The sequence below is a fragment of the Chrysochloris asiatica genome, unplaced genomic scaffold, assembly GCF_000296735.1.
Source record: "Chrysochloris asiatica unplaced genomic scaffold, ChrAsi1.0 scaffold00159, whole genome shotgun sequence".
Lineage (NCBI taxonomy): Eukaryota > Metazoa > Chordata > Mammalia > Afrosoricida > Chrysochloridae > Chrysochloris > Chrysochloris asiatica.
In genome coordinates this window covers 5,617,545-5,644,337 of record NW_006408677.1, presented here as the reverse complement: position 1 = coordinate 5,644,337, position 26,793 = coordinate 5,617,545, and the positions used below count along the sequence as shown (strand labels likewise).

At 36.6% G+C, this 26,793-nt stretch overlaps 1 protein-coding gene across 1 annotated transcript in view; it reads left to right on the top strand.

The window, feature by feature from the left end:
- The window catches only part of IL1RAPL2 (interleukin 1 receptor accessory protein-like 2), a 2,128,207-nt gene that overhangs the window by 2,052,553 nt on the left and 48,861 nt on the right, over positions 1 to 26,793 (top strand). Inside the window, exons 7-8 of the mRNA XM_006871058.1 lie at positions 18,970 to 19,115; positions 25,259 to 25,402. Coding sequence (XP_006871120.1) covers positions 18,970 to 19,115; positions 25,259 to 25,402 — 290 coding nt within the window. The remainder of the gene's footprint in view (positions 1 to 18,969; positions 19,116 to 25,258; positions 25,403 to 26,793) is intronic.

Here is a 26,793-nt window from a genome sequence, read left to right as displayed (position 1 = left end):
AAAGGTTTACCATTAACTAGGGAGCAAAAGAATAGCTTTGGCTACCTTTTAAAGAGTTATCAGCTAATATCAGAGTGTTTTCACTCATCAATTTGCATTTCCACACTGATCTCTGACTTGAGATTTTTCAGGCTGTCTTGAAGGTCAAGTAACAAAATGGCAATATTCATTATAGGGAACTCGTTGAGCTTTTTAGTTGTTTATCTTTTCACTTTTCAGGATGTTAGAGAAATTTTCTTTCAGCAGTTCTTCAACTATTTCCTCTGTGGACTTGTGTGATTCTTATTGTTCTGGAATGTTGATAATTCTTAAGTTATTCCTCTTCATGTTGTCCAACATGAATCTTAGACCTTCTTCTGATTTTTTAATCCTTTTTTTCTGTTTGCTTTTCTTAGTGTTATTGATAGATTTGTCTTGCAGCTCACTGGTTCTGCCTTACATCTCTTATATTCTACTCCTTTGCCCTTTCAGAGTATTCTCTATTTCTGATATTCTGTTATTGATCATTTGGACGTCTTTCTATAGGTTTTGAATTGTTTCCAATGCTGTGTCTATATCTTTTATTGTTCCTGTAGCACTTTCCTGACTTCTTACTCATTTTTCTCAACTCCATTGTAAAGTTTTTTGAAACATTTTATAATCACTTTTCTGAATTCCTTCTCAGACATTTCCAAATCCAGGTCTACTTCTAAGTCATTTATCTCAGACATTTTATCTTGTTTTTGGACATGTGCTGATATGGTCATCTGCTTTTGCTTCTTGGACATGTTTAATGTTTATCTGTGGCCATAATTCTTAATGGAGTATGTGTTTTGGTATTTTTTATGATTTCTGATTGCTTCCAGGAAGATGTGATCAGGATGTGGGCTTCCCTTTTCACTCTTCTTATTGCTTAACTCAGAGTAACTTTTACAGGTGTTGTCCGCTTCCCTGGTATATGGCAGTTGGTATTGGTTCTTGTCTGGGTTTTGGTGTTTTATAGAGTGTGATTGTAGCTTGGATATATGACAGCAGTTGCTGACTCTTCTTGGGTAATACATGGAGAGAAAGAGTCCTCCAAAGGTAGAAGGTGGAGTATAAAACAACAAAACAGCACCAGTGAAAAAAAAGACAAGAGGGAAAACAAAAACAAAAGCAGCAACAACAAAAACTTGTCTGAATACTTCAGTCTATAATCACAGAAATGGGAAAGGAGGGAGAGAAGAAAAAAAAAAATCTGTAGCCTAATATGAGTGTGACTTTAATGTCCTCTCTTCAGCTTCTTGCCTTCAAAACTGCCTGAGAAATTTCAAGATGCCAGTGTTGGTTGTTATGCTATACCTCAGGCTTTAATTTAATTTTCAGCCTGTTTTGTTTTAAACTCTCTTTCTCTCTCTACAGCTCTGTTCTGCCCTTTTCCGTATTTGAAAAACAAAACAACAACAACAAAAAAAAAAGTGGTTGGGATCTGCTCTTGGGCTGAGTATCTGTGTGCATGCGTGACAAAAGATCCCACCAGTGGTGGGAGCAGGGGGTGTCCACTCACTCAGGCTCCCCCTCTAGTAACCAGAATGGAAGTGTGCAAACAGTGGGGGCACCAATGACCAGATACAAAAAAAAGAAAATCAGAACAAAGGAAAACTGACAAAGTGTATTGTCCACTTTTGCTCCAAGGTTCCTGCGGTGTTTTTCCGTGGTTTGTCTGCTCCCCCGTTTGGTCTTGCCATTTGGTCTCCCCCAAGATGTTGGCTCCGGGCCTCTGAGCCTGGCAGATTCGAAAGTACGTGATTTCTTACTTCTGCTTCAAGTTCTACTATTTATAAGCCTTTAGATTTTTAAAATATTCCTATCTCTGTGGTTCTGAGTTTTGGAGCTCTGCCCTGGACCTGTTTTGCCTTGTATTCTGTGGTATGGCTGGTGGCGAACTTCACTGCACTTCCAACCTAGCTGCCATCAAGCCCCGCCATCACATTGTTTGATTTCTTGACTATTACTTCCATGAGTGTTGATAGGGGATCCAAGCAAAAGGAAGTCTTTGATAACTTCAATCTTTTCTCCATTTATCGTACTATTTATTGTTCAAGTGGTAAGGAGTTTTGTTTTATTTATATTAAGGTACAATCTTTAATGAAGGCTGTGATAGCTGATCTTAATCAGTAAGTATTTCAAGTCCTATTAGCTTTCAGCAAGCAAGGTTGCATTATCTGCATATGGCAAGTTGTTAATGGAGATTCCTTCTAACCTGATGCCACATTCTTCCTCATGAATTACTTCTCAGATTATTTGCTCAGCATAGAGATTGAATAAGTAAGTATGTGAAAGAATACACTCCTGGTGCACAGCTTTACCATAACATTCAGTGTCCCCTTTTTCTGTTTGAAGGAAAGCCTCTAGATCTATGTAGCCATTCAGCATGAGAACAATTGTGTTAGAATACCCATTATTTACAATGTTATCCATAGGTTGTCACGTTCCATAAAGTCAAAAGCCTTTGCATACTCAACAAAGCAAAAGTAAACATATTTCTGATATTCTATGCTTTCAGCCAAGATCTCTCTGACTACAACTACTACATCAATCCACAACATCATCTGAATCTGACTTGAAACTCTGGCAGTTCCCTGTCACTGTGCTGTTGCAGCCATTTTTAAAATTATCTTTAGCACAATTTTACTTACATGTGATATTAATGATGCTTGATTAATTTTGCATTCCATTGAGGCACCTCTCTTTGAAATGGGAAAAATATGAGTGCCTCTCCCAAGTAACTGTCTTCCAAATTTCTTGGAATAGATGAGTGAGTGCCTTCAATGCTTCATCAGTTTGTAGAAATATTTCAATTTTTAGTCCATGAATTCTTGGAGACTTTTTCTTGGTCAATGTCTTCAGTGAACCTTGGACTTCTCCCAGTGGCTCTTGATCACATGCTACCTATTGAAATAGTTGATCATTAGCCATTTCATTTTGGTAAACTTATTCTGTATATTCCTTTCATCTTCTTTTGATGTTTTGTGCATCATTGAATGTTTTTCCCATAGAATCTTTCATTGTTGCAAGTCAAGGCTTGATTTTTTTTCTCCATTTCTTTAAGTATAAGAAATGCTAAGTGTGTCCTTCTCTTTTGGTTTTCTAATTCCAGGTCTTTGCACATTTCATTTTAATAATTGACTTTGTCTTTTGGAGCCACCCTTTGAAATTTTCTGTTCAGCTATTTTACCTCTTAATTTCTTCCATTTGCTTTAGCATCTCTACTCTGGAAACCAAGTTTCAGAATCTCTTCTGACATTTGTCTTGATTTTTACTTATATCTTGTTTTCTTACCAACTTTTTACTTTCTTCCTGTATGATGTTCTTGATGTTATCCCACAACTCATAGGTCTTTTCTCATTAGTGTCTAATGCATCAAATCTGTTGTAAAGATTGTCTCTAAATTTAAGTGGGATCAATTTGAGGTCATATTTTGGCTCTCGTGGATATGTTTTAATTTTCTTTAGCTCAGCCTGAACTTTCATATGGACAATTGATGGTCTTTTTCACAGTCTTCCCTTGGCCTTGTTTTGGCTGATGATATTCAGCTATTTATTCACTGTTTTTTTCCCACAAAAGTAATTAATTTGCTTTCTGTGTATTCCATCTCATGGGGTCCTTGTGTATGGTAATCTATTATGTTGTTTTTAAAAAGTTATTTGGAAGGAAGAAGTCATTGGTCTTGCAAAAGTCTATCATGTCATCTATAGCATAATTTCTCTCACCAAGGCCATGTTTTCCAAGTACTAATCCTTCCTCTATGTTTCCAACCATTGCATTCCAATCACCAGTAATTGTCAATACAACTTGATTGCATGTTTAATCAATTCCAGACCAAAAATTTTTTGACAGCTTCCAGTTTTCATAGATTCATACTTTGTACTTTTCATTGTCTGATTATTAAAGTATGTTTAAGGTTTTTCTCTTTATTTTGAGTTGTGTCCCATCAACAAATGAAGGTCCTGAAAGCTTTACTCCATTCGCATTAACAAGGTCAACTCTACTTTGATGAGGCAGCCCTTTCTCAGTCTTATTTTGAGTGCTTTCCAACCTGAGGAGCTCATTTTCCAGACTATATGTGACAATATACTGGTACTGTTCATAATCTTTCAATATTAAGTATTCTGGTATATCTGATAGTGTTCCACTGTTATTCATAAAGTTTTCAATGCCTAAACATTCAGAATTAGTTAGCCTCTCCTTCTTCCTAGTCTGAGTTCTTCTGCAAGCTCATCTGAAACCTGTGTACCATCGGTGACCCTGCTGGTATTTGAAATACCAGTGACATAGCTTCTAGCATCACAGCAACATAATCACAGTATGACAAGTGATTAGAGAAATGCATATCAAAGCCCCTGCTAGATGGCTGTGATAAAAAAAAAAAAAATTAAAAAGTAAAAACTTTTTTAAAAAAACCACGAATGGTGAGGATGTGGATAAATTGCAACCTTCATCCATTGCTAGTGGGAATGCAAAATGTTGCAACTTTTGTGGGAAACAGTTTGGTAAATCTTCTAAAGTAAATCATAGAACTACCCTATCACCCAGGGATTCCACTCCTAGGTATAAACCCAACAGGCTTGAAAGAAGCCATACTAACAGACATATGTGCACCAGTGCTTATTGTAGCACTATTGACAATAGCCAAAGTTGGAAACAATTTAAATATCCATCCATCAAGAGATGAATGGCTAAACAAAAAAAGCTATATACAAATATTGGAATTTTGTGTGTTTGTGTGCCATCGAGTCAGTTATGACCCATAACAACTCTATTCAGGGTTTCCTAGGAGTGACTGGTGAGCTTGAACTGCCAACATTGTTGTTCAAACCAAGTTTTCAGTCCAGCACATTAACCCACAGCACCATACCAGGACTCCAATGAAATATTACTCACCTGTAAAAAGAAATGAATTCGTAATATGTGTTACAACATGAATGAACATTGAAAGCATTTTTCTGAGTGAAATAAGTCTATAACTGAAGGGAAAATATTGTATGATCCATGTATATGAAATATCTAGAAAAGACAAATTAATAGGGACCAAAGGGACAGGAGGGAGGGAGGAAATGGAGTTTCTATTTATGGTAATGGAAAATTTGGCAATAGATATTGGTGGATGATTGCACAACATGATTAATGTAATTAGTAGCACTAAATTGTACTGTAAAAAAACCTTGAAATGGCAAATGTTGTATCATATATATCTTTACAACAATAAATAGTAACAGTAAAACCCTATGGGACACTCTAATACCCACAGTGTCACCATGGCTCAGTATCAATTAGAAAGCAACTGATTTACTAGACAAGATGATAGGCTCAGTTTTTAGCAACTTCTTACCACCTTTTCAGTGTTCTGATGCAAATTGTCTACACTTGGCATTCCCAGAGTTGAGGTCTGAAACCAAATATGCCATTTCTCCCTTCGCTCCCCGCTCTCAGCCATTTTGCTTAAAGATAACCAAAACCAAACCTATTGTTATCGAGTTGATTCCACCTCAGACTGTTCCTACAGTAGTGTTCCTCAGAATGTTCCTACATTAGGACTGCTTCATAGGGTTTCTGAAGTTCTAAATATTTACAGAAGTAGACTGTCTCATCTTTATCCCAAGGATTGGCTAATGGGTTTGAACTACTAAATTTTTGGCTAGCAGCCTAATGCTTGGCCCACTGCACCTCATGGTCTCCTCTCTACTTCAAGAAGGTTCACTGTAATCAATCACTTCACTTTTCCTTGAAGACATTTCAGATCTCATAATGTTGTTGTTGTTAAGTGCTGTCGAGTCTATCCCAACCCATAGCGACCCTGTGTAGGGTTTCCGAGGAGCAGCTGGTGAGCTTGAACTGCCAACCTTGCAGTTCAAATGGATTTTCAGTCTGGCATATTAACCCACAGTGCCACATCAGGACTCCAGATCTCATAATATATACATATAAATTCAGAATTAGCCAGTCTTGAAGAAGCTTCAGTAGAAAACATCAACTTAACAAACAGCAAAGTTTCACCTAGAGCCAGCTTTAATTTCCAGCTATCTAAAAGATATAGTTTGAGAGAGTGGTGGTGATACCACTAGTCACAGTTCCAGAGTGGGTTTTAGCCTTGTCATATACATAAAATATTCAAAGCCTACCTAAGATATGCTTGTTATCTCTCTTAATTTACTGAGCAGACTCTAGATGCCCAGTCTCAACCACATACTCTTTGATTATTAGCTGCTAAAGACAAAAATCTATGATTAATAAATAATAATTCCATTTCATGTTTTATAACGCACAGTTGATTTTTAAAGAATTTTGGCATCCTAAATCACACTGGATTCTCATGGAAACCATTTAAGATAACCAGTGTTAGTTTTATTTTGCAGATAAAGAAACTGAAGTTTAGAGATCAAGGAAGAGACACCCTTGAGCAGTTCACAGTTCTAATGGGACTAGATTGAAGTAATAAAAACACAGCTAGCAGGAATCCTAATTTCCCAGAATGTTTTTATTATTTTCCATATTTAGGTTTTCCAGAGTCAAAACCTGTCCGGGACTGAAAGAGTGAAAATCAGCTTGGCTTGAGAAAAAGCAGCCCTGCCATTAATCAGGCTGGGAGGACAGACACAGATAAAGCCAGCTGCAAAGTTAACAGAAAACACTGTTTCTCCCAAGGTCATGTAACAGTTGTAGAATGCCATAACACCCCACCCCCTTATTTGAGTGACTCCTGCTTTCTTACCAGCGATGCCCCAGACATGCTTTGGTATTTTCGTTTATTACTGGGGATACCAAATTGGTAAATCTCCCTCACCTCATGACTGCATTCCATCTCTAAGTCAGTTCCCTTCCTCCCAATCAATGTAGAATTTATTCCAGTTTCTCTAGACCCTCCTCAGAACCCTTCACTGGGAACCCAAACTTTACAAAAGAAGCTTTTCTCTCCCTCTCATTAACGAATAATCCTGTTCCTCAGGAATTACCCTCCCTGGATACAACAATAAATCTTATTTTGCCAGACTACAAACTTGTCCCTGGTCTTTGAATAATTAGGCATTGACTGGGAAAACAAGCAAACAAAAAACAACTAAATAAACAATCAGAATTGGTTCCAAAGAGTTTGTTATTTTGTTAGTTTAAACATACTCCCTATACTAATACTTCATATTCTTGATCATCTTTCCTGTACATGATTACTCATAATCAGGATAATAACCCAGAAACTCTGCAAAGTCCTACATATCTAAAAAGGTCTCAATTTGGTTCAAGGGACCATTTACTCTGGATGGAGTAGATTTCTGGTTACTAATTAATTCTTTCAGATGACAATGACAGTGGTAATGGTAGTAATGGTGTTGGCAAAATGGGCCAGATACTTAAAAGCATGAACGGTGGGTTCTCTGTTAGCAATTTAGCATCTTCATAAACATTTCAAAAATGCCCTTGTATCTGGAAAGAAAGGCAAAAGATAGTTTGGATTTTCCCTGTTCATGGACCATATCCTTTTTTAAAAAAATTTACTACCTTATTTTTCATTGTTGTTGTTAAGTGCTATCGAATCAGTTCCGACTCATACCAACCTTGTATAGGGTTTCTGAGGAATGGCTGGTGAATTTGAACCACCGACATTGTAATACAAACTGACCTTGTAATCTAGTGCATTTTCCCACAGCGCCACATGAGGACTCCTTTTCATAGTTCCTTTTTATAGTTAAATTTTATTAAGAGGAAGTCAATAATAAGAGGCAATGTGAAATAATTTTGAGACAGTGTTGGTTTTATTAATATATCCCAGCACACCACAATGTTAGGCACCTGGACCTTTCAAAGTATCTGTTTAGTGATATTGGATTCACTACATCAAATTGCATTAAGGTATCATAGTAGTTACAAATCGGGCTGCTAACCTCAAGGTCAACAATTCAAAACTACCACAAACTACCAGCCGTTCCACCCGGGGAAAAGGTGAGGCTTTCTGCTCCCAGAAAGATTTATAGCCTTGGAAACCCTGTGCAGGGTCACTATGAGTTGGAACTGACTTAACAACAACAACAGTACCTTTCTCGTATTACATTTTGATTGTTGATTCTAATTAAACAAAACTTTTGAAGATAGTAATTTCCACCACATAAATTAGTTGTGTTGTTCTTTTATGGCAGTATTCTCTGTTACATATAACTAGTCTTCAATGGTAATCTTTGGGATGCGATGCCTCTTAAATTATTTGAAGGTTACCCCATCATGCCCTCCTCTGCATCATCCATAATGAATTCAATGTACTTATTGTATTTCTCTCCCACATTCTGAAAAGAATATTGGTAAATTATCTCTTCTTTCTTTTGTCTAGTTAGCATCTTGTAAAGTTCTAGTTTAGTTTACAGTAGTTTATGACTTTTTTGAAATGTCATTGTAAGCATAGCTGAATCACACACTGCCTTAATGCATTGTATCTAGACATTTTGTCATGTGTGTTTGGTAGTCTTGTCGCCTCATTCAATTTTTAAAGCTTAATGAGAGCAAAGACCATGTCTTGTAATGTTTCTAGTTCTCTTACAGTAAAAGTCTATCCCAGAGTTCAGCATTTATAAGGAACTTAATGAAGAATCACTGAAAGGTTGTTATATATCAGTATTTACTAGGAAATTAGTGACTGTTCTGCAGAGTGATTTATAGATAAATAAATATATGTAATTATAGATATAACACCAAGCTGCTCTTTAGTTCTAAAGAAGCAAGCTACCTCTAGATTTTCAAGAGCTGATAATTAAGACACCTCATATATATTAATAGATGGACTAAGGATCAGTTTTCAAATCCTCTCTTCAGATTCTTTCTGCAGTCTGTAAAGAGCTGTTTTTGGAAACTGCATTAGAAATGAAGAGGGAAAGGTTTAGTCTGGAGGGACAGTATCAGCTTTTGGCCCCATGCCTGGCAGAGACTGTGGTTGTCCTACATGTGAAGCTTTAAATCAAGCCGGATTTGTGGTGCTTAAGCAGCTTCTGGAACTAAAGGGGTTCTTCCATAGTGGTTTACAAGAGCTAAAATAATTGAGTATGGTAGGAATTACCAATAGCAGGCAAAAATGGACAGAGCAAAAGTCAGAGTAAAGTTGTGAAGACAATAAAGTTCTCATTTCCCCTTGGTTAAGTAAAATTTGGAGGAGGAGAAAAAAGAAAAGTAGAGTTTTAATCAGGAATAAAGAACAATTAATAGAAAGACTACCAGTAAACATGGTCCCAAAAATCTTGTTAAGGAAAATCTAGAGCAGCTTATCACCTCTTCCTGTTATATTTGTCTGGATTAGTGATGGTACTAAGAGATCAATAAATATAAAGGACAGGGGAAGGAAACATATTGAAGCTACAATCACTAGTATTGTCAGCTCTCAAGTATCTAACCTTTTATAATAAAATGGAAACAGGCATAATTTTTTTTTCTTATTTTATTATAGAAGAATAGATATAACAAAAATTTGCCACTTTAACCATTTTTAAGTATATGATTCAGTGGTATTAATTGCATTCGCCATGTTGTGTTACCGTCAGTACTATTCATTTCCAAAACTCTTTCATCATTTGAAACAGAAACTTAGCACCTAAGCAATAATTTCAATTACTCCCTTTCTCCAGTCCCTGGTAACCACTAAACAACTTATGTCTCTATGCATTTGTGTATTATAGATATATCACATAAGTGGAATTATAGAGTATTTGTCCTTTATGTCTGACTTATTTCACTTCACATAAATGTTTTCAATATTCATTCGTGTTATAACTTGCACCAGTATTTTATTTCTTTTTATGGCTGAGTATCAGTCCATGGAGTTCTGGTGTGGTGCTGTTAAATAAAGCACTACACCACAAGGTTGGTTTGAACCATAAGGTCTTTAGTTCAAATTCACTAGCCGCTCTATACAGAAACTCTATAAAGGGACACAATGAGTCAGAACCGACTGAATGACACTTAACAACAATATTCAATGTATGTACATATTAATTTTTTAAAAACTTTTTATTGTAAATTGAGTGAAGGTTTATACAGAAGATCATAAATTTAACATTCAGCAAAGCACATACTTTGTTTCATTATAATTGCAATCCCCTCCATGTGCCAACAGTTAACAGTATTTACCTCTATTAACTTTATTGCATTTGTCCCTGTGTCTCCCACTACCTTCATCTTTCCTCTGCTAGCCTGCCTCTTGTTGTATATTGCCTAACCTGTCACCCATGCTAACATGTGTCTACCCTCGCTATTGTTGTTAAGCGCTGTTGAGTTGGTTCCAACCCATAGCGACCCTGTATAGCATTTCCAAGGAGCAGCTAGTGAGCTTGAACTGCCAACCTTGCAGTTCAAATGGCTTTGCAGTCTGGTGCATTAACCCGCAGTGCCACACCAGTACTCCCTCTAGCCAATGAATTATTTTCCCTCCCCCCACACCCTCGGAAACCCTGTACAGGGTTGCTATGGGTCGGAACCGACTCAACGGCACTTAACAACAACAACATAACCATCATAGATGGTTTCTTTTATAAAGAAAACCTAATCTTAACTTTTCATAACTTTGGTGAAATACAATATTTCTACTTTGGTGAATGACTAATTTCACTCAGCATAATGTCCTCCAGGTTCATCCATATTGTGAGGTGTTTCATAGATTCATCATTACTCTTCAGTGTTACATAGTATTCCACTGTGTGTATATACCAAATTTTGTTGAACAATTCTTCTGGTGGTGGTATTTAGGCAGTCTCCATTTTTTTGATATGTCTCTTGTAAACAGCGTATTGAAGGATCCTATTTTCTTTGCCATTCTGCTCTCTCTGTGTCTTGACTGGTGTATTTAATCCATTTACATTCAGTGTAATTATCAATGGGTATGAATTAATTGCTGTCATTTTGCTATGTGTTTTTTGTTTGTTTGCTTGTTTGCTTGTGGTGCTGCTGATTTCATTGTTCCACATAATTGCTGCTTGTGAGTTTTCTTTTCATTTTCATTTCTGTTTTATTAATGTTTATAAAATCTTTCTGATTGTCATTATTTTTTTATTATTTTGAAGTGTAGGTGCATTCATTTTATTTGAGGTTACCCCAAAATTTATTGTTTTTTTCCCCTATTTAAAACAGTCTGTTTTATCTAAAAATCAACTTGACTTTCTTGCCATTTGGATGTTCTGTATATATTCCTTCTTTATGTTCTACACTATTCCCTCTTTTTACACTGTAGTTTACTTCATTATAAATTGATATCTCTTGCTTCCTATTTTCAGTCTTGTAGGTTTGTTTCATTTTAAAAACTTCTATATATCTGGATTGGAGGTCCTGGTGTGGCATTACAGGATTAGCACTTGACCACAAGTTAGTCCTTGAAAACCCTATGCCGTTGTTGTTAAGTACTGTGGAGTCGGTTCTGACTCATAGTGACCCTGCACAGGGTTTTCAAGGCTGTAAATCTTTATGGGAGCAGAATGCTTCATCTTTCTCCCACAGAACCGCTGGTAGTTTCAAACTGCCAACCTTGCAGTTTGCAGCCCAATTCGTAACCACTACACTACCAGAGCTCCTTTGAAAACCCTATAGAGGGTTGCTATTAGTCAGAACTTAATGGATAGCACTTAACAACAACAGCACCAACGTATCTGGATTGCATTCTGGGTGGTGTTGTCATGTATAGTAATCACAAGTTGTTGTTGGTTCTCAGTCCACAGAATACCCTTTAGAATTTTTTATTTGGTAAAGCTGGTCTGGTCATTATAGTTTCCTTTATTTTCTGTTTATCAGGAAATATCTTAATTTCACCATCATATCTCAGGAATAGTTTTGCTGGGTTTATGATTCATAGTTGACTTTTTTTTTCTTCTTCTTCTTTCAGAATTTTGTATATGTCATCCCATTGTCTTCTTGCCTGCATGGTTTCTACTTATAAATCAGAGCTTAATCTTATTGGTTCTCTTTTGTAATTAACTTCCCCCCCTGAAAAAAAGGATTATTTTCTTGTCTTTGGTTTTGAAAAGTTTGATTATAATATGTCTTGGTGATTTTCTTTGGGGATCTATCCTGTTTGGGGTTCATTCAACTTCTTGTATACTTATCTCATCTTTGATGATGTTCGTGAAATTTTCTTCCAACAACTCTTCAACAAAATTCTTTGTGCTTTTTGTTGTTTCTTGCTGTTCTGGAATTCCAATCATCCGCAAGTTACTTCTCTTCATGATGTCCCACATAAATCATAGGCTTTCATTATATGTTTTTATGATTTTTTCTGTTTATTCTAGCATACTAGTATTGAGAGATTTATCTTCAAGCTCACTAATTCAGGCTCCCATTGCTTCGAATCTGCTCCTTTACCCTTTTCATATATTGACCATTTCTGAAATCTTAGTATTAATCTTCTGGATTCGAATTGCAGGTTATGGATTGTTTCAAGATTTGCATCTATTTTGTCTGTTCTTGTAGATTTTTCCTGAATTATTCTAAAGTTTTTTTGTGTGTGTTCTCCTTACTTTTCTTGATCTTTCTTTCAATCCTTTGAATGTACATATATATCATTATTTTGAATTATTTTTCAGTTATTCCCATTGCCTTTATTTCCTCAGAATTGTTTTCTGACTGTATCTTGGTAATCTGTTTGAGACATTCTCTCTTGTTTCTTTGTGTGACCTAAAATTCTCTGTGGTTTTCAGAGCATTGTGGGGTTGTTGTATTTATTTTTAATTGATGATTATATCTTGATGTGTACTTAGGCTCTTACAAAATGTATCCTGTGAGTGTAGTTAGAGAATGGGAGCTTGTACTCTGTTCTGCTTTCCTGTTAGTGCACTTAAGTTTGGGTGTGTTTGACATGTTGTCTGCTATCTATAATTGATCAGGTGGTATAGGAGCTGGTATTGTTCTTTCCTAGTGTGTGGAACTGCAGAAGGTATGTTTGTCTGGGCTGTATGGACATGATTGCTGTCTCCTGTTGGGTGGGAAAGAGAAAACCCCTCCCACACACACCCATAAGAAGACAAACAGAATATAAAGGAAACAAGTGTAAATTGCTACAATTTGATGAATTGACCTATACTTATGGATGTAGTAGCTCAAAATACCAACTAAGAAGGAGGCAGTCATATGCCATCTGTGTACATGGTAGATAGGGACAGGCAAATTATACATTGGCTACAAAAAATGAGGGTGAAATACAGGCATGAAGTGACTGGCTTACAAATTTTCAAGGGGTAGTTTAGCTTAAAAGTGTACTGGGGAAGGTAGAGACCCCACTGAATAGTTTTTATCTTGTCTCGATGGGTCTGGTGAAAGAGATGGGGATAAGATTCTTATGATTCAGTAGTTAGTAATCATTATCATGACTAATTGCAACTGTCGCAACTGTAAAGGTAGAAATTTTATAACAAAAATGGAGTAGCTAAACTTACAATCCAGAAACAGAGGACCTTAGGACCATAAAAGGAGAAGGGTATGAGCAAATTGTGGGACTCCATCCAGAGAAGCAGCAACACCAGAGATGGAGGCAGAGATGAGCACATGGAGAGAGAGAGCAGCTGAAGACTCTAGACTCATAGAAAGGGAAAGACAGTGCCGGTGGTCAGGAGGCAGGCTTGCAAATGTACACTTTGGTTGTTTAACTTATTATATATTGTTTAAATTAATATATATTCCTGAGTATTTTCATGTACATCACCCCCCTCCAAAACAAACAAACAAAAAACCCCAAGGGAATAGAAGCAAATACTGTTGAATGATGATGCACAGAGGAGTTTGAAATCATTGCATTGAAACAATGATGTAAAACCAGTGTTCTCCCATGTAAACTATCACTCAATTCACAATAAAAACTTTTTTAAAAAGAAACTACTAAAGCTCAAAAAGGAAAATAAAAGAGTGGGAAGAAGGTATTTGCAAAACATACATACATACAACAAAAAATGCATCGGGAATATATGAAGAATTCCTTCTAATCATTCAAGAACAAAAAGATTAACTCATTAAAAAAAAATGAGTAAGCACTTAACAAAAGAGGCTACTCAAATGGTTAAAACCACATGTACCAAAATGACTAAAACTAAAATGACTAAAATAAGTGTTGAAAAGGGTGTGCAAAACTAGAACATTAATTAATAAACTGCTACTGGGGAATATAAATAATACAAATACTTGAGAAACTGGTTGTTGTTGCTGTTGTTAGGTGCCATCCAGTCAGTTCCTACTCATAGTGACTCCACAGAACAAAACACGGTCCAATCTTGGACCATCCTCTCAATTTTTAATATGTTTGAGCCATTGCTGCTGACCTAATGTCAATTAATCTTATTGGGGACCTTCTTCTTTTTCATTTACCATTTTATCATACATGATGTCCTTCTGCAGCAACACTTTACACCTGATAACATGTCTGAAGTGTTAGTCAAAGTCTTGCCATCCTAGCTTCTAGGAAACATTCTGGCTGCCCTTCTTCTAAGACAAATGTGTTCATTCTTCTGACAGCCCATGATACTTTTAATATTCTCCTCCAACACCATAATTCAAATGTTCAAAGTCTTCCTTATTCATTGTACAACATTACATGCATATGAGACCATTGAAGATACCATGGCTTGGGTCAATCTCACCTTAGTCCTTAAACTGGTATATTTGCCCTTGAACACTTGAAAGATATCTTTTCTAGCAGATTTACCTCATGCAATATGTCTTTTGACTTCTTGCCTGACTGCTCCTAAGAGTGTTGACTGTGAATCCAAGAAAAATAAAGTTTTCCTCAACTTCAAAAAGAAAGAAAACAGAATTAAACAAATACCTAACAATGAAAGGAGAAAATAATAGAGAAGAAAAAATAAAACAGACAGCAGCAACAGAAAAAATATATATATATAATTATCAAGACAAAATAAGGGTAGGGAAATGGAGCTGTAGAATAGAAAAATAAGAGAGAAAATAAAAGGAAGAAATAAAAATAAAAATCACATAGAAAACCATAGAGAGGGAAGAGTAAAATAGAGAGTAGAGAGTAGTAAAGAAAGATCAAAAGGAAGAAAAAGAGAAAGAGGGGAAATAAGAAACATAAGAAAAGAAGAACACACAGAGATAAAAAGATAAAATTCATTGGAATGGAAAGAGAAGAAAGAGGAGAAAGATAAACAAAAACAAAGAAATAACAAAAGCCAAAAAAATAAAAACAAACAACAGTGTAGCTGTAGAAACTGAAGAGGAGAAAACTCTGGGGGCTCCTACAAGTCAAGGAGCTCATGAGGTAGGTGTGGGAAGATGTTGACAGCACATTTCTTTTCCCTAGAAGGACTCCTATCAGCTTCAGTGTTGTCTCTGTTCAGGGCACTAAATACAGAAGTAGCTCATGGAAGCCCTTGATGGAGTTGGTTTCAGTGTTTGTTAGGACCACAGAGCAACTGAGGGCAGGGTGACTGATTAAAAATGATAGTCTGGTGGCTTTGTGGGTTCTGTAGATCTGGAGGTGGGCCTGCCTGAATCCAGGCATCAAAGTAGTGCAGTCAGCCACATCACACACTGGCATGGCTTCCAACCACAACTATGTGTTTCCAAACTTTTGGACAGCAGGGTCTGTGCTAGAGATGAATGAATGTGAGAGGTGGTCACATCTCTGGTCTGCATGGAAGCCTGGGGATTCACCTGTGTGAATCTGCTCTGCCAGACCTTCCTCTGTTGCCAAAGTTATTCACAAGATGGTCTCGCTCTCTCACCATCCCTGTTCAGCTTCTCCTCCCAACAAGCAGTCAGTCTACTTCACTAACCTTTTCTTTGAAGTTCAGGGTTCCGAAATTTTCATCTGTGTCTGATTTATTTGGTGAGGCTACTCAAATGGACAAAACCACATGTACCAGAATGACTAAAACTAAAATGACTAAAATAAGTGTTGAAAAGGGTGTGCAAAACTAGTAGTGCCTCTGCCTAGTCTGCCTTCTTTCCAGAAGTCTATACTACATTTATATATATATATATATATATCTCCATTCAAAATGGGTTGCCTTTTGCCTATTGTGAATAATGCTTTAATAAATATTGTTGTTTGAGTCTAAACTGGCTCAGTTTTTAAAGCATGTCTCTTTGGATTGTAATTTGGATCTCAGATTTCAGTATGGGAGACTCAGATTCTAGAAACTCTCTTACATCAGTCCATTTTAAAGGCCTTTTAAATAGGCGTAAAAAGGGATTAAGAAAAGCCAATTTTCAATGTCAATAAATTTGAATACAAATTTGGTTTGTTGTTGTTGTTGTCAGGTGCCATCGAGTCGGAACCGACTCATAGCGACCCCATGCACAGCAGAACGAAACAATGTCCGATCCTGGGCCAACCTACTACCGCTGCCACACTTGAGTCCATCAATGATGCCACCTGGCCAATCCATCTCGTTAGGGGTCTTCCTCTTTTTCTCTGACCCTCCACCTTACCCAGCATGACATCCTTCTCAAGCGACTGTTTCCTCTGGACAATATGTCCAAAGTATGAGAGACGAAGCTTAGCCATCCTGGCCTCCAAGGAGCACTCTGGCTGCACTTCTTCCAAAACAGATCTATTGGTTCTTTTGGCAGTCCATGGCACTTTCAGTATTCTCCTCCAACACCACAACTCAAAGGCATCAATTCTTCTACGATCTTCCTTATTCACTGTCCAGCTTTCGCATCCATATGAGGTTATTGAAAACACCATGGCCTAGGTCAGGTGCACCTTAGTCCTCTAGCTGACATCTCTGCTCTTTAATACTTTAAAAAGTTCCTGTGCAGCAGATTTGCCCAATGCAATATGTCGTCTGATCTCTTGACTGCTGCTTCCGCGAGTGTTGATAGTTGATCCAAGAAGAATAAAGTCCTTGACAACTTCAATCTTTTCTCCATTGATAAGAATGTTGTTTATTGGTCCAGTGGTAAGGATTTTTGTTTTCTTGACATTGAGATGTAATCCATATGGAAGGCTGTGCTCTTTGATCTTCATAAGTAAATGTTTTAAGTCCTCTTCACTTTCAGCAAGCAAGGTTGTATCATGTGCATATCGCAGGTTGTTAATGAGTCTTCCTCCAATCCTGACGCCATGTTTTTCTTCATAGAACCCAGCTTCTCATATTATTTGCTCAGCATACAGGTTGAATAAGTATGGTGAAAGAATACAACCCTGTCTCACACCTTTCCCAATTTTAAAACATTCAGTGTTCCCATGTTCTGTTGGAACAACTGCTTCTTGGTCTAGGTACAGATTTCTCAGAAGTACAATGAAGTGTTCTGTAATACTCATACTTCTCAATGTTGTCCATAGCTTGTCATGATCCACACAATCGAAAGCCTTTGCGTAGTCAATAAAGCACAGGTAAACATCCTTCTGGTATTCTCTGCTTTCAGCCAAGATCCATCGGATGTCAGCAATGATATCTCTCGTTCCACGGCCTCTTCTGAATCCAGCTTGAACCTCTGGAAGTTCTCTGTCAATGTATGGTTGGAGAATCCCAAATATCAGCAAACCACCTTTTGATAATGTAGAGTGGTGTTTAATAATATTCCTGTGAATGTGCAAAGTGTTATTTAATTTTCAAATTACTTTAATCCATTACTCTCACAACATAGTTAAAGTTAATGTGAGATATTTTTCCCAATTTAAAAATGAATAGTTAGATAAAGGTATCATTGAGTTAATAATTTTGTAAGGACTCTTCTTGTAATTAGAATTGTTTTCTCTGAGTCCAGAGTTCTTTTACAATTTCATGCTAAATTTCAGTAAATCAGATGGGCCTTCTCTGCATTTATACCTAGGTGTCTAAAACAAAGGTGAGAATTACTTATGGTATCCCGATTTTCCATTTAAATATCCCATGCTTGCAAATGTATACATTTAAGAACTTCACCCTATTGCTTAAGGGTAGGATTGCTAACATGGGAAATTGTTATTTGCTCCTTCTTTGGCCGAAAGCAGGAGAGGGAGTCAAAAAAGCAAAAGTTAGTAGTGGTACTTACTTTCACCTCATCTTCAGTAGGTGAAAATATAACTCTACAAGGAAACAAAACTCACACTCTTCAGGAAAGATTTCTGGCAACTTCAGTTTCTCTGATAACTCTTCCTAACCATTCAAGTTCATTTGAAAAAAATAAAAATGCAGGACTATGAGAAAATGGCACATTAGGCAGGGATTTTCCTGGGGGTGAGGAAGAGAAAGGAGAAAGACAAAAGTGGAGTAGTGTCTGAAGAAAGCAGGGCTGCGAGTAGAAAGGTGAAGGTGTCCTAACATGATTGGGAGGTTAGGGCTGCAGGATACATGATTTACTAGAAAAAGAGGCAGGATAAATAGAGGATTCTCAGTGGTATTTGGAGATACAAAACCCATTCACCACCCTTAGTTCACTTCTCATAAGGCAGCTATTTTCAAGAACCCCTTCTTTACTAACCCTTCCTTCTACTATTATAAAAACTATAGCCTCTAACACAAAATCAAAACTTATACAGCTAATGATTTTTCCCCTTCATTCCATGGTACAAAGATCTAATTATGTTTGATAAGCTCAGCTAAGAACACAGAACCTAATGTTTCCCCTTTTTGCCATACAAATCAAATTGTTTCCATTCATCAAAACATGTTGTTAGTTGCTGTGGAGTCTATTATGACTCTTGGCAGTCACCTGTGTGGACAGTAGAACTGCTCCATAGGGTTTTCAAGGTTGTGAACCTTTGGGAGAAAATCATTAGCCCTATCTTCCAAGGCATCTCTGGCTAGGTTCAAAACACCACCAAATGTCATCTAGCAGTGCAGCTCTTAGCCATTTGTGCCAAGCCAAGTAGTTTGTTGAAATTTCATTTTGCAGAATGAATTCCACATTTATTTCTTTCCCACTTAATCTTCAGGTGAAGAGCAATTTTTGTATTTTCATGTTGAAGGCTGGTGACCCATGACAGCTGGAGTTTTTGCATGGCTACAATATCCCCAAATCAAACGAATTCAGTCCAGCATACTATCTTTATTTCAGGCTTCTCAAAGAGCATCTTGGAGAAAAAGAAGTTGAGTTGGCACTCATCTTTGACTCAGTGGTGGAAGCTGACCTGGCGAATTATACCTGCCATGTAGAAAACCGAAATGGAAGGAAACATGCCAGTGTTCTGCTCCGTAAAAAAGGTATTTATTTTTCACTATGGTTTAGCTACAAAGTAACTATTGAAGTGAAAACTGGTATTTTTCCGGGCCTTATTTTGTCATTTAGCATAAACTTCTATTAACCATTTTTTGCCTTTTTAAGAAGTAGTTTCTTGCTTGTTGTGGATATTAGTGTAAAATGACTCTGTACATTAATGTCATTGATTGGTTGGTTGGTTATGTGCTGTGGAGTTGGTTCTGACTCATTGCGACCCTGTATAGGGTTTCCAAGACTGTAAATTTTTACTGGAGCAGAAAGCCTCATTTTTCTCCTGTGGAACTGCTGGTAGTTTTGAACTGCTGACCTTGAGATTAGCAGCCCAATTCATAACCACTATAAAGAAAATGGAATATTGTTATGTCTTAAATCAAGTGAGATCAAATATACCTTTATTATAAATGTTACATAAAATTTGATAAATGTTGCCATCCAATATTTCTTCCATGTGTCACCTTCTTATATTGCTTGAATGAAATACAAGGGATTTTACTATTGAAATAGAACAAAGTAACTTTTTAATTCCCTAACTAAAAAATAAAAAGAATGAATGGTACCAGTGAATACTATTGTTGTTGTGTGCTGTCAAGTTCGTTCCAACTCATACCAATGAATTGTTATTGTTGTTAAGTGTTGTCTAGTCGGTCGTGACTCCTAGGGACCCTGTCTACGATTTCTGAGGAGCAGCTAGTGGGTTTGTACCACTGGCATTGCAGTTCACACTGAATTTACGGTCCTGTGCATTATCCTGCAGCACCACACCAGGACTCCATATAATATCCTTACAAATGTTTTCACATAGATTATAAGCACTATTTCATAATATGTCTCCTTGTTAAGAAGCCTTTAATAGATGAGTATGTTTTCAAATAATTTAATTTTATGGAGATCAATCTTTAAAATTTGATCTAGATTTTTGGGTGGGGGACATTGTTGTAATATACAAACAAAAGAAATTATGAATTTACAGAGAAGAAAGATAAAAGAAGACATATGGACAACAATCTCATCAGCTATAGCTTGCCATAACTCTTGATTATGACAGAAGACGAAATACTTTCTGAGTGTTTATCTGGCAATGGTTTTGTAAGTTTACTAGAACAAATGTTCTCAGTGTTCTTATTGTCTAGACTATGTTGTTGTTAAGTGCCATTGAATCTATTCTGACACGTAGTGACCCTGTATAGAGTTTTCAAGGAGCAGCTGGTGAGATTGAACTACCAACCTTGCAGTTCCAACGGCTTTGCAGTCTGGCATATTAACCCACAGCGCCACACCAGGACTCTAGGCTATAGAGCCCCACTAAAAAACCACTACCATAAATTCAAGTCTAACTCACAGTGACCGAGTTGATTCCAACTCATAGCAACCCTATATAGTGTTTCCAAGGTTGTAAATTTTTACAGGGCCAGAAAGCCTCATCTTCTGTCCTGTGAAGCTGTGACTGGTAGGTTTGAACAGCCAACCTGGCGGTTAACAGTCCAGTGTATATCCTACAGCATCAACAGAGCTCATTACTTTAGGCTATAGAGCATTAGTATAACAGAGTTAATCAATAATGTTACTAGTTCTCAGGACTTATCTAAGGTATGGCTGGTATGGTATGTGCCCTAGGCGACAGTTGAAGGGGGCACCACGGAGCAGTTTCTATGAAGACTATAAGTCCCATCCTCCTTCCTCAAGCACATTAGACACCCAGACATAGCGAGGGAAGAAAGAGGAGGGGATCTTCTCCTGTGCATGTCCAAGAGGTCACCAGATCAGCCTTGGAATAGCATTTCATTCTGAGGTGCCTCAAATATGAAAGCAGGGAAGGAGTATTTGTTGATAAGTTACTACAGCCAATGCATCATATCTATCCATATTTATTCATCTCAAAATTGGTTTGGGGTGCAATTTAGCCTTGCTACATCCTACAGGGATACAATTTCAGTGCTTACCATAGACACTATTTTCCATAGATATGTCTTTGTTCGTTTTGTGACTCTTGGCCTGGATAGAATTTTTATTTCTATCTAGACCTAATACTTGATCTTGGCAAGCAGTTCTAGAAGAAGCATGGAAATGTTATTATTCTGAAAATAATGCTTTTATCTCTCTTGTTCCATTTTGTATTGTATTGGACTTAATTCCATCTTAATACATTTAAAGTTGAAAGAGTCATATATAGAGATTTAACTCAGGCGCTCTTGCATTTGGAGATGAATCTTTTAGGCTTTTATCACATCACTTGGCCTCAGTGAATGTAGTACTCCCACCTGGGATACAAGTATAGCTTGTTTTATGGAGCAACAACTTCCTGATGTGCTGTAAGTCAAACATTTAAAATGCCTTAAGCTATCATTATAGAGAAGAAACACATGATGAATCCTTTCGTAAAGTGAAAAGGTCTATTGTGAAATGAAAACTCCTAATACAAGAGGGTTTCAAAAACATCAAGGAAAAATTAAATGAAAAGACAATGGACTTTTTCCATGAACTTTTTGAAGCCTCCTCATGTACCAGATTGTCAGGTTCAGATTTTCTAAACGTATGACACTCCTTACCTATGCACCTTCTATCTACCTACTTTCTCACTCCCAGATGGATTTCCCAGTAAGTACAACTAACATTTTACTAAGAGGAATTTATGCTAAAGAACTTTTGATCATTATTTTTTCTTTTCTGCACATACTCCCTTTTCCTTAAAGCAGAACTTTATCACTTAATCTCTTCATTCCTAGTGCAGCTGCTCTACTCTGACCCTAAATGTATATAGGAAGCCCTAAGGTTGAATCTCCAAACCTGCCTTTCCAATTTATGAGTCAAAGAAACAAGCTCATTATCTCAAGACATTTGCAGCCTTCCTTTGCTGCAATCCCTTGGCCTCAGCTGCTATTTTGGCCCATTCTCCAGTATCTGATCTTTGTGTTCACAGTGGAGAAATAGTTGGGTCAAACTAGGAAGGTTAAAAAGAACTATGCTTGTACTTTGGGTGCCTGGAAAAAGTCACAACCCCATAAATATTTGCTGTTCTGGCTACAGAGATCCTTCAGAAGTATATATAAGATTCAGTCCAAATAAAATGATTTTCAGCCTCTCAGTCAGGAAATGTCTCTGGAAGTATAGATCCTGCTGAGATGGAAAATGGCAGCTGAAAACAGAAGTCAGGAGAAAAGCCAGGTGTCATTTAGGTGATGGCAATTCTGCCCTCTGATTATAGGCTAGCTGTTTCCTTTTGATGTGACTGCCTGGGCTGAATCAAATAATCCTGGTTGAGTCACAGAGTCTAGGTCCACTGTTTTTAACTTAAATGGTCATCATTAGATAATATCTTTCAGAGACATTTTTATAAAATGGGCCTCAAACCACAAAGGTTCTTTTCACATCGCAGTTTTCTTCCATAAATTTACTACCAAAAAAAAAGGTGTCTGTTACTTGGGAGTGCAAATTGTTCCTGATGCTGAAGTTTTCCATCCACCTAATAGCAACTCTACTCGGTAAATAACAGAAATTCCCATTCGGTGACTTTGAAAACAGTTGAAAGCTGTTCTGGCCAAAGAGAGAGAGCAAAAAAAAAAAAAAAAATTAGAGTGTAAAATGAACATTTTTTTTTCAGAACAGGAAAAAAAAAGAAAACAGGTTGAATGAAGTCAATCAATAGCCTAAGATGAAGATGAACGAGAAGTCAGTTTTCAGAGTAGAAAAAAAAAAAAAAAAAGTATTGTTTTGTCAATTCCACACTGGCTATTAAGAATGTATAATTGATGGAAGATGGTGAGAAAACAAGCTCAAATTGTGATATTGCAGTCTCACAGAGGTCTCATAAGCAAGCCTGTCTTATTACCACCCACATAGAAGTAGACAGTGGTTCCTGGGGAGCCACGTTTTATATTGAAGCCAGTAGGCAGAACTAATCTGTGGTGGGATTTTTTTTTTCCTTACCTGAAAGTTTTTGGCTTAATTTACAAAGTGACCACCACTTGCAGCAGGCAGGACAAAGATATATTGATTGCAATTTCCTATCCTTAATCATTTTGTGCATCTCTGTCTCCTAGTAATGTTCCTTATTAACATATCTTATCCCTCACTGCAGCCTTGTTCCCTTCCTCTCTCCATTCCCCACCCCACCCTATACCCCATCTCCTTATTCAGAGAGCGTCATTTATTCATAATTGTTACATATATACATCATGGCTGTCCTGACCACCTCATCTCCTTTCTCACTCTATGTCCTTTCCAATACCAAATATTCTCTCCCCCACAAAACTTAACACTCTTCTTACATTGGACTACAGGAAGCCTCTCCTTCTTGGCTATAGTTACAAAATTCCCAGGACCCTCCAGTGAAGTGTAGAAAATCTGTCTTGTCATTTCTTTCAGACTGGTGAATTGTAGTTTACCTTCTTCCCCTGGATCTGAAAAGGAAGAAGGTGACAAAATTCATTATAAGTCAAAAGTTCTTGGGAAAAGTTACCAACAGTTCTATGTCAGAAATGGGAGACTTTCAATTGTTCTTTTCCAGGTTGGAGCTTATAAAGCGATGGTGTAATACAAAAATGCTTTGATTTTGAGGTTAGGAGACCTGGGCTCAATTACGATCTTTGTTACTGCTTAGGTATATGATCTTGGGAAATGGACTTAGATTCCTGAGTTTTAGCTTCTTCATCTATAAATGTTCTTGCTGTTATTAACTGCTGTTGGGTAGGCTCTGACTCATAGCACTCCTGTGTAATGTTTCTAAGGAGTGGCTGATGGATTTGAACGACCAACATTGTGGTTATATGGACTAATAATTCTTACCCTAAAGGATTATTTAGAGAAGAGACTTACGGAAGTTTTTATTTGTAATATACATATAATTTATAATACATGTTTTTCTTATAAACTGTAAAATGTGAGACAGATCCTAATTATTTTATTGAATCTGACAAATTTTTCTTAACAAATAAGTCTATATAGAAGTAAGGGAAATCCCTAGGGCAAGGTTGACAATCTATCATGGCCAGAAATTTGATTTTGATAGTAATCCAGAAGTGATCCATTTGAGGAAACTGACTGATGCCAACCAAACTCGAAGGCAACTGGAAGTACAAACTAGAAAGTCACTCCCTTTCCCAGTTTCTAGTTACATGGTAAGAGGAATTAGATTTTTTTTTTTTTTTTATGTTTCTTGGTAATTATAAATTTAGATTAAATTGAGATTAGCTACTCTTATAAAAATTGCATAAATAGAATATTGAAACCAAAGAAATTTCCTTGTCCCACAGTGGAAAATATGTTCCTGGTCTGGTGTCTTACCCTTTTTTGATAATACATTTTTAGATTTGTTAAAATAACTAATTAAGCTACAGGAAAGTCACTGTCCCTTGAGCCTGAGAGACACTATGTGTCTTTCCATTATGTATTGATTTAATTGTTTTAGTTCTCACAATTCTAGGGATGCCTTAGTGGAGCAGCCTATGGCTGTATCATGTAGACAGTTTTAGCTGAATAGTCTAATTAACCCGTATTTATCACTCTTTTTTTAGCTCCAGTGTCTATATTAAATCACATATATATTATAGTCATTTATTCAAATAAATAGGGATAAACTAAATTCTCCTTCTTACCTTATATTGTATTATGTGCTACTGGGGTTAAATGAAACAGTTAAATCCTGCAAGCTCATTAGATTTTATTTGATTATGATACTATTCCCCTGTAGAAAAATTGGACCTGTGGCTTAAGATGTACTAGTCAATAATCATGCTAAACCAATAAGATAATTTAACAGAAACAACAAAATATTGGCCTTGGTCCCAGGATAAGATTACCCTAATAGTTCCCTGAATACACTTTAAGCCAGAATATGCATGTGAAAATCTAGTTGTATTCAAAATAAATTGGGAATGACTGTTCCTATTCAAATGGATTTACCACCTTCCATAGGATATTACTGGAATCTTTAGAAGAGAATAAATTCTACAAAATTTGATTTATACAAATTAATCAAGAGCAAAGGTACTGTGTTAAACAAGAATCATCTGGGAAAATAAAAACAAAACAAAACAAAAACAGGATGGGTTCTTAAAGATGTTGGAAATATCGGAAGATCCCAAGTGTTCCTGATTTAATTACCATTTCCTGTTTATTCTATTTGTTCCAGATTTAATCTACAAAATCGAGCTTGCAGGAGGCCTGGGAGCAATCTTCCTCCTCCTTGTATTGTTAGTGGTCATCTACAAATGCTACAACATTGAATTGATGCTCTTCTACCGGCAGCATTTTGGAGGTGATGAAACTACTGATGGTAGGCTGTCTCCTATTGTTCAAATCCAATTAAAATGCATGTGTTGATGAGTATGTGAGAGACTCTCTTTATTCTTAGAGAATACACACTAAAGTTTTAGGAGTAAATGGCAAGGCACACTCAACTAACACATAAATGGTAGTTGTGGTGGTTATGTGCCTTGCAGTCGATTCTGACTCAGCAACACTGTATGAGGTTTCCAAGGCTGTAAATCTTTATGGGAGCAGAAAGCCTAATCTTTCTCCTGTGAAACAGCTGGTAGATTCAAACTGCTAACTTTGTGGATAGAAGTCCAACTCCTTAACTCTTAAATACTTCAGGAAAAACAAAATTTTGAATCACTATAGCAATGAGCAAATAAAAGAAAATATTAACATGAATTGAGGTGATTGTGAATATGGGTGTTCTTTGAAATGTTTTCTGCAATATCTCTGTATGTTTTAAATTATTTCCAAATGAAATGCCTAATAAGAAAACGTCACTAGTTGGTCAGAAGATAAAAAAAAAAAAAAAATGCTGCTAAATCTCTTTCCCTTAGTAACAAAAAAATTAAGACTCAATTCTATTTTTTGCCCTCCAGAATATTAAAATTTAGGTAGAAAGATTTATAACCATTCCTGACAGAAAAAATACATCAATTATGTAAGAAATAGATGAAAAATTGTGGAGATATGCCTTTTAAATTTCAAAAGACATTTGTACCCACATATTTTGGATGATTGTAACACTATTCTCAAAGGTGGCCTCAAAGGATAGAAATTCAGAATATGTCTTCTAGTTTTTGTGTGCTTAACATTTGTAACTTGAGAGTCTTAAGAATGAAATATCAATAAAGCATTATACTGAGCCTTGTTTCTTTGCCCATTCAAAAATTGATTTGTTTAAAAAGAGCAAGTTATCTATATCAATAAGAAAACATGGCATACTGCTACTTGTGCACAATCTACTTTAATCTAACAAGTGTTCGAATGCCTTAAGTCAATCAAGATGGGAAAAAAAATAGTCAATTGGAAGTCATTACTTTACAAAGGCAGATATAAAAATTGGTTTTCACACTCAACAAAATAGGAATTGAAGGAAAATTCCTCAACATAATAAAGAGCTTATATACAAAACCAACAGCCTATATTACTCTCAATGGAAAGAAATTGAAAGCCTTCCCTCTGCGATCAGGAACCAGACAAGGATGCCCTCTGTCACCGCTTCTATTCAATATGGTGGTGGAAGTCTTAGCAAGAGCTACACGGCAAGACAGGGAAATTAAAGGCATCCAAATTGGCAAAGAGGAAGTAAAACTCTCCCTATTTGTAGACGATATGATCCTATATGTAGAAAACCCCAAAGACTCAGTAAAAAAGCTACTAGACCTCATTGGAAGATTCAGCAAAGTG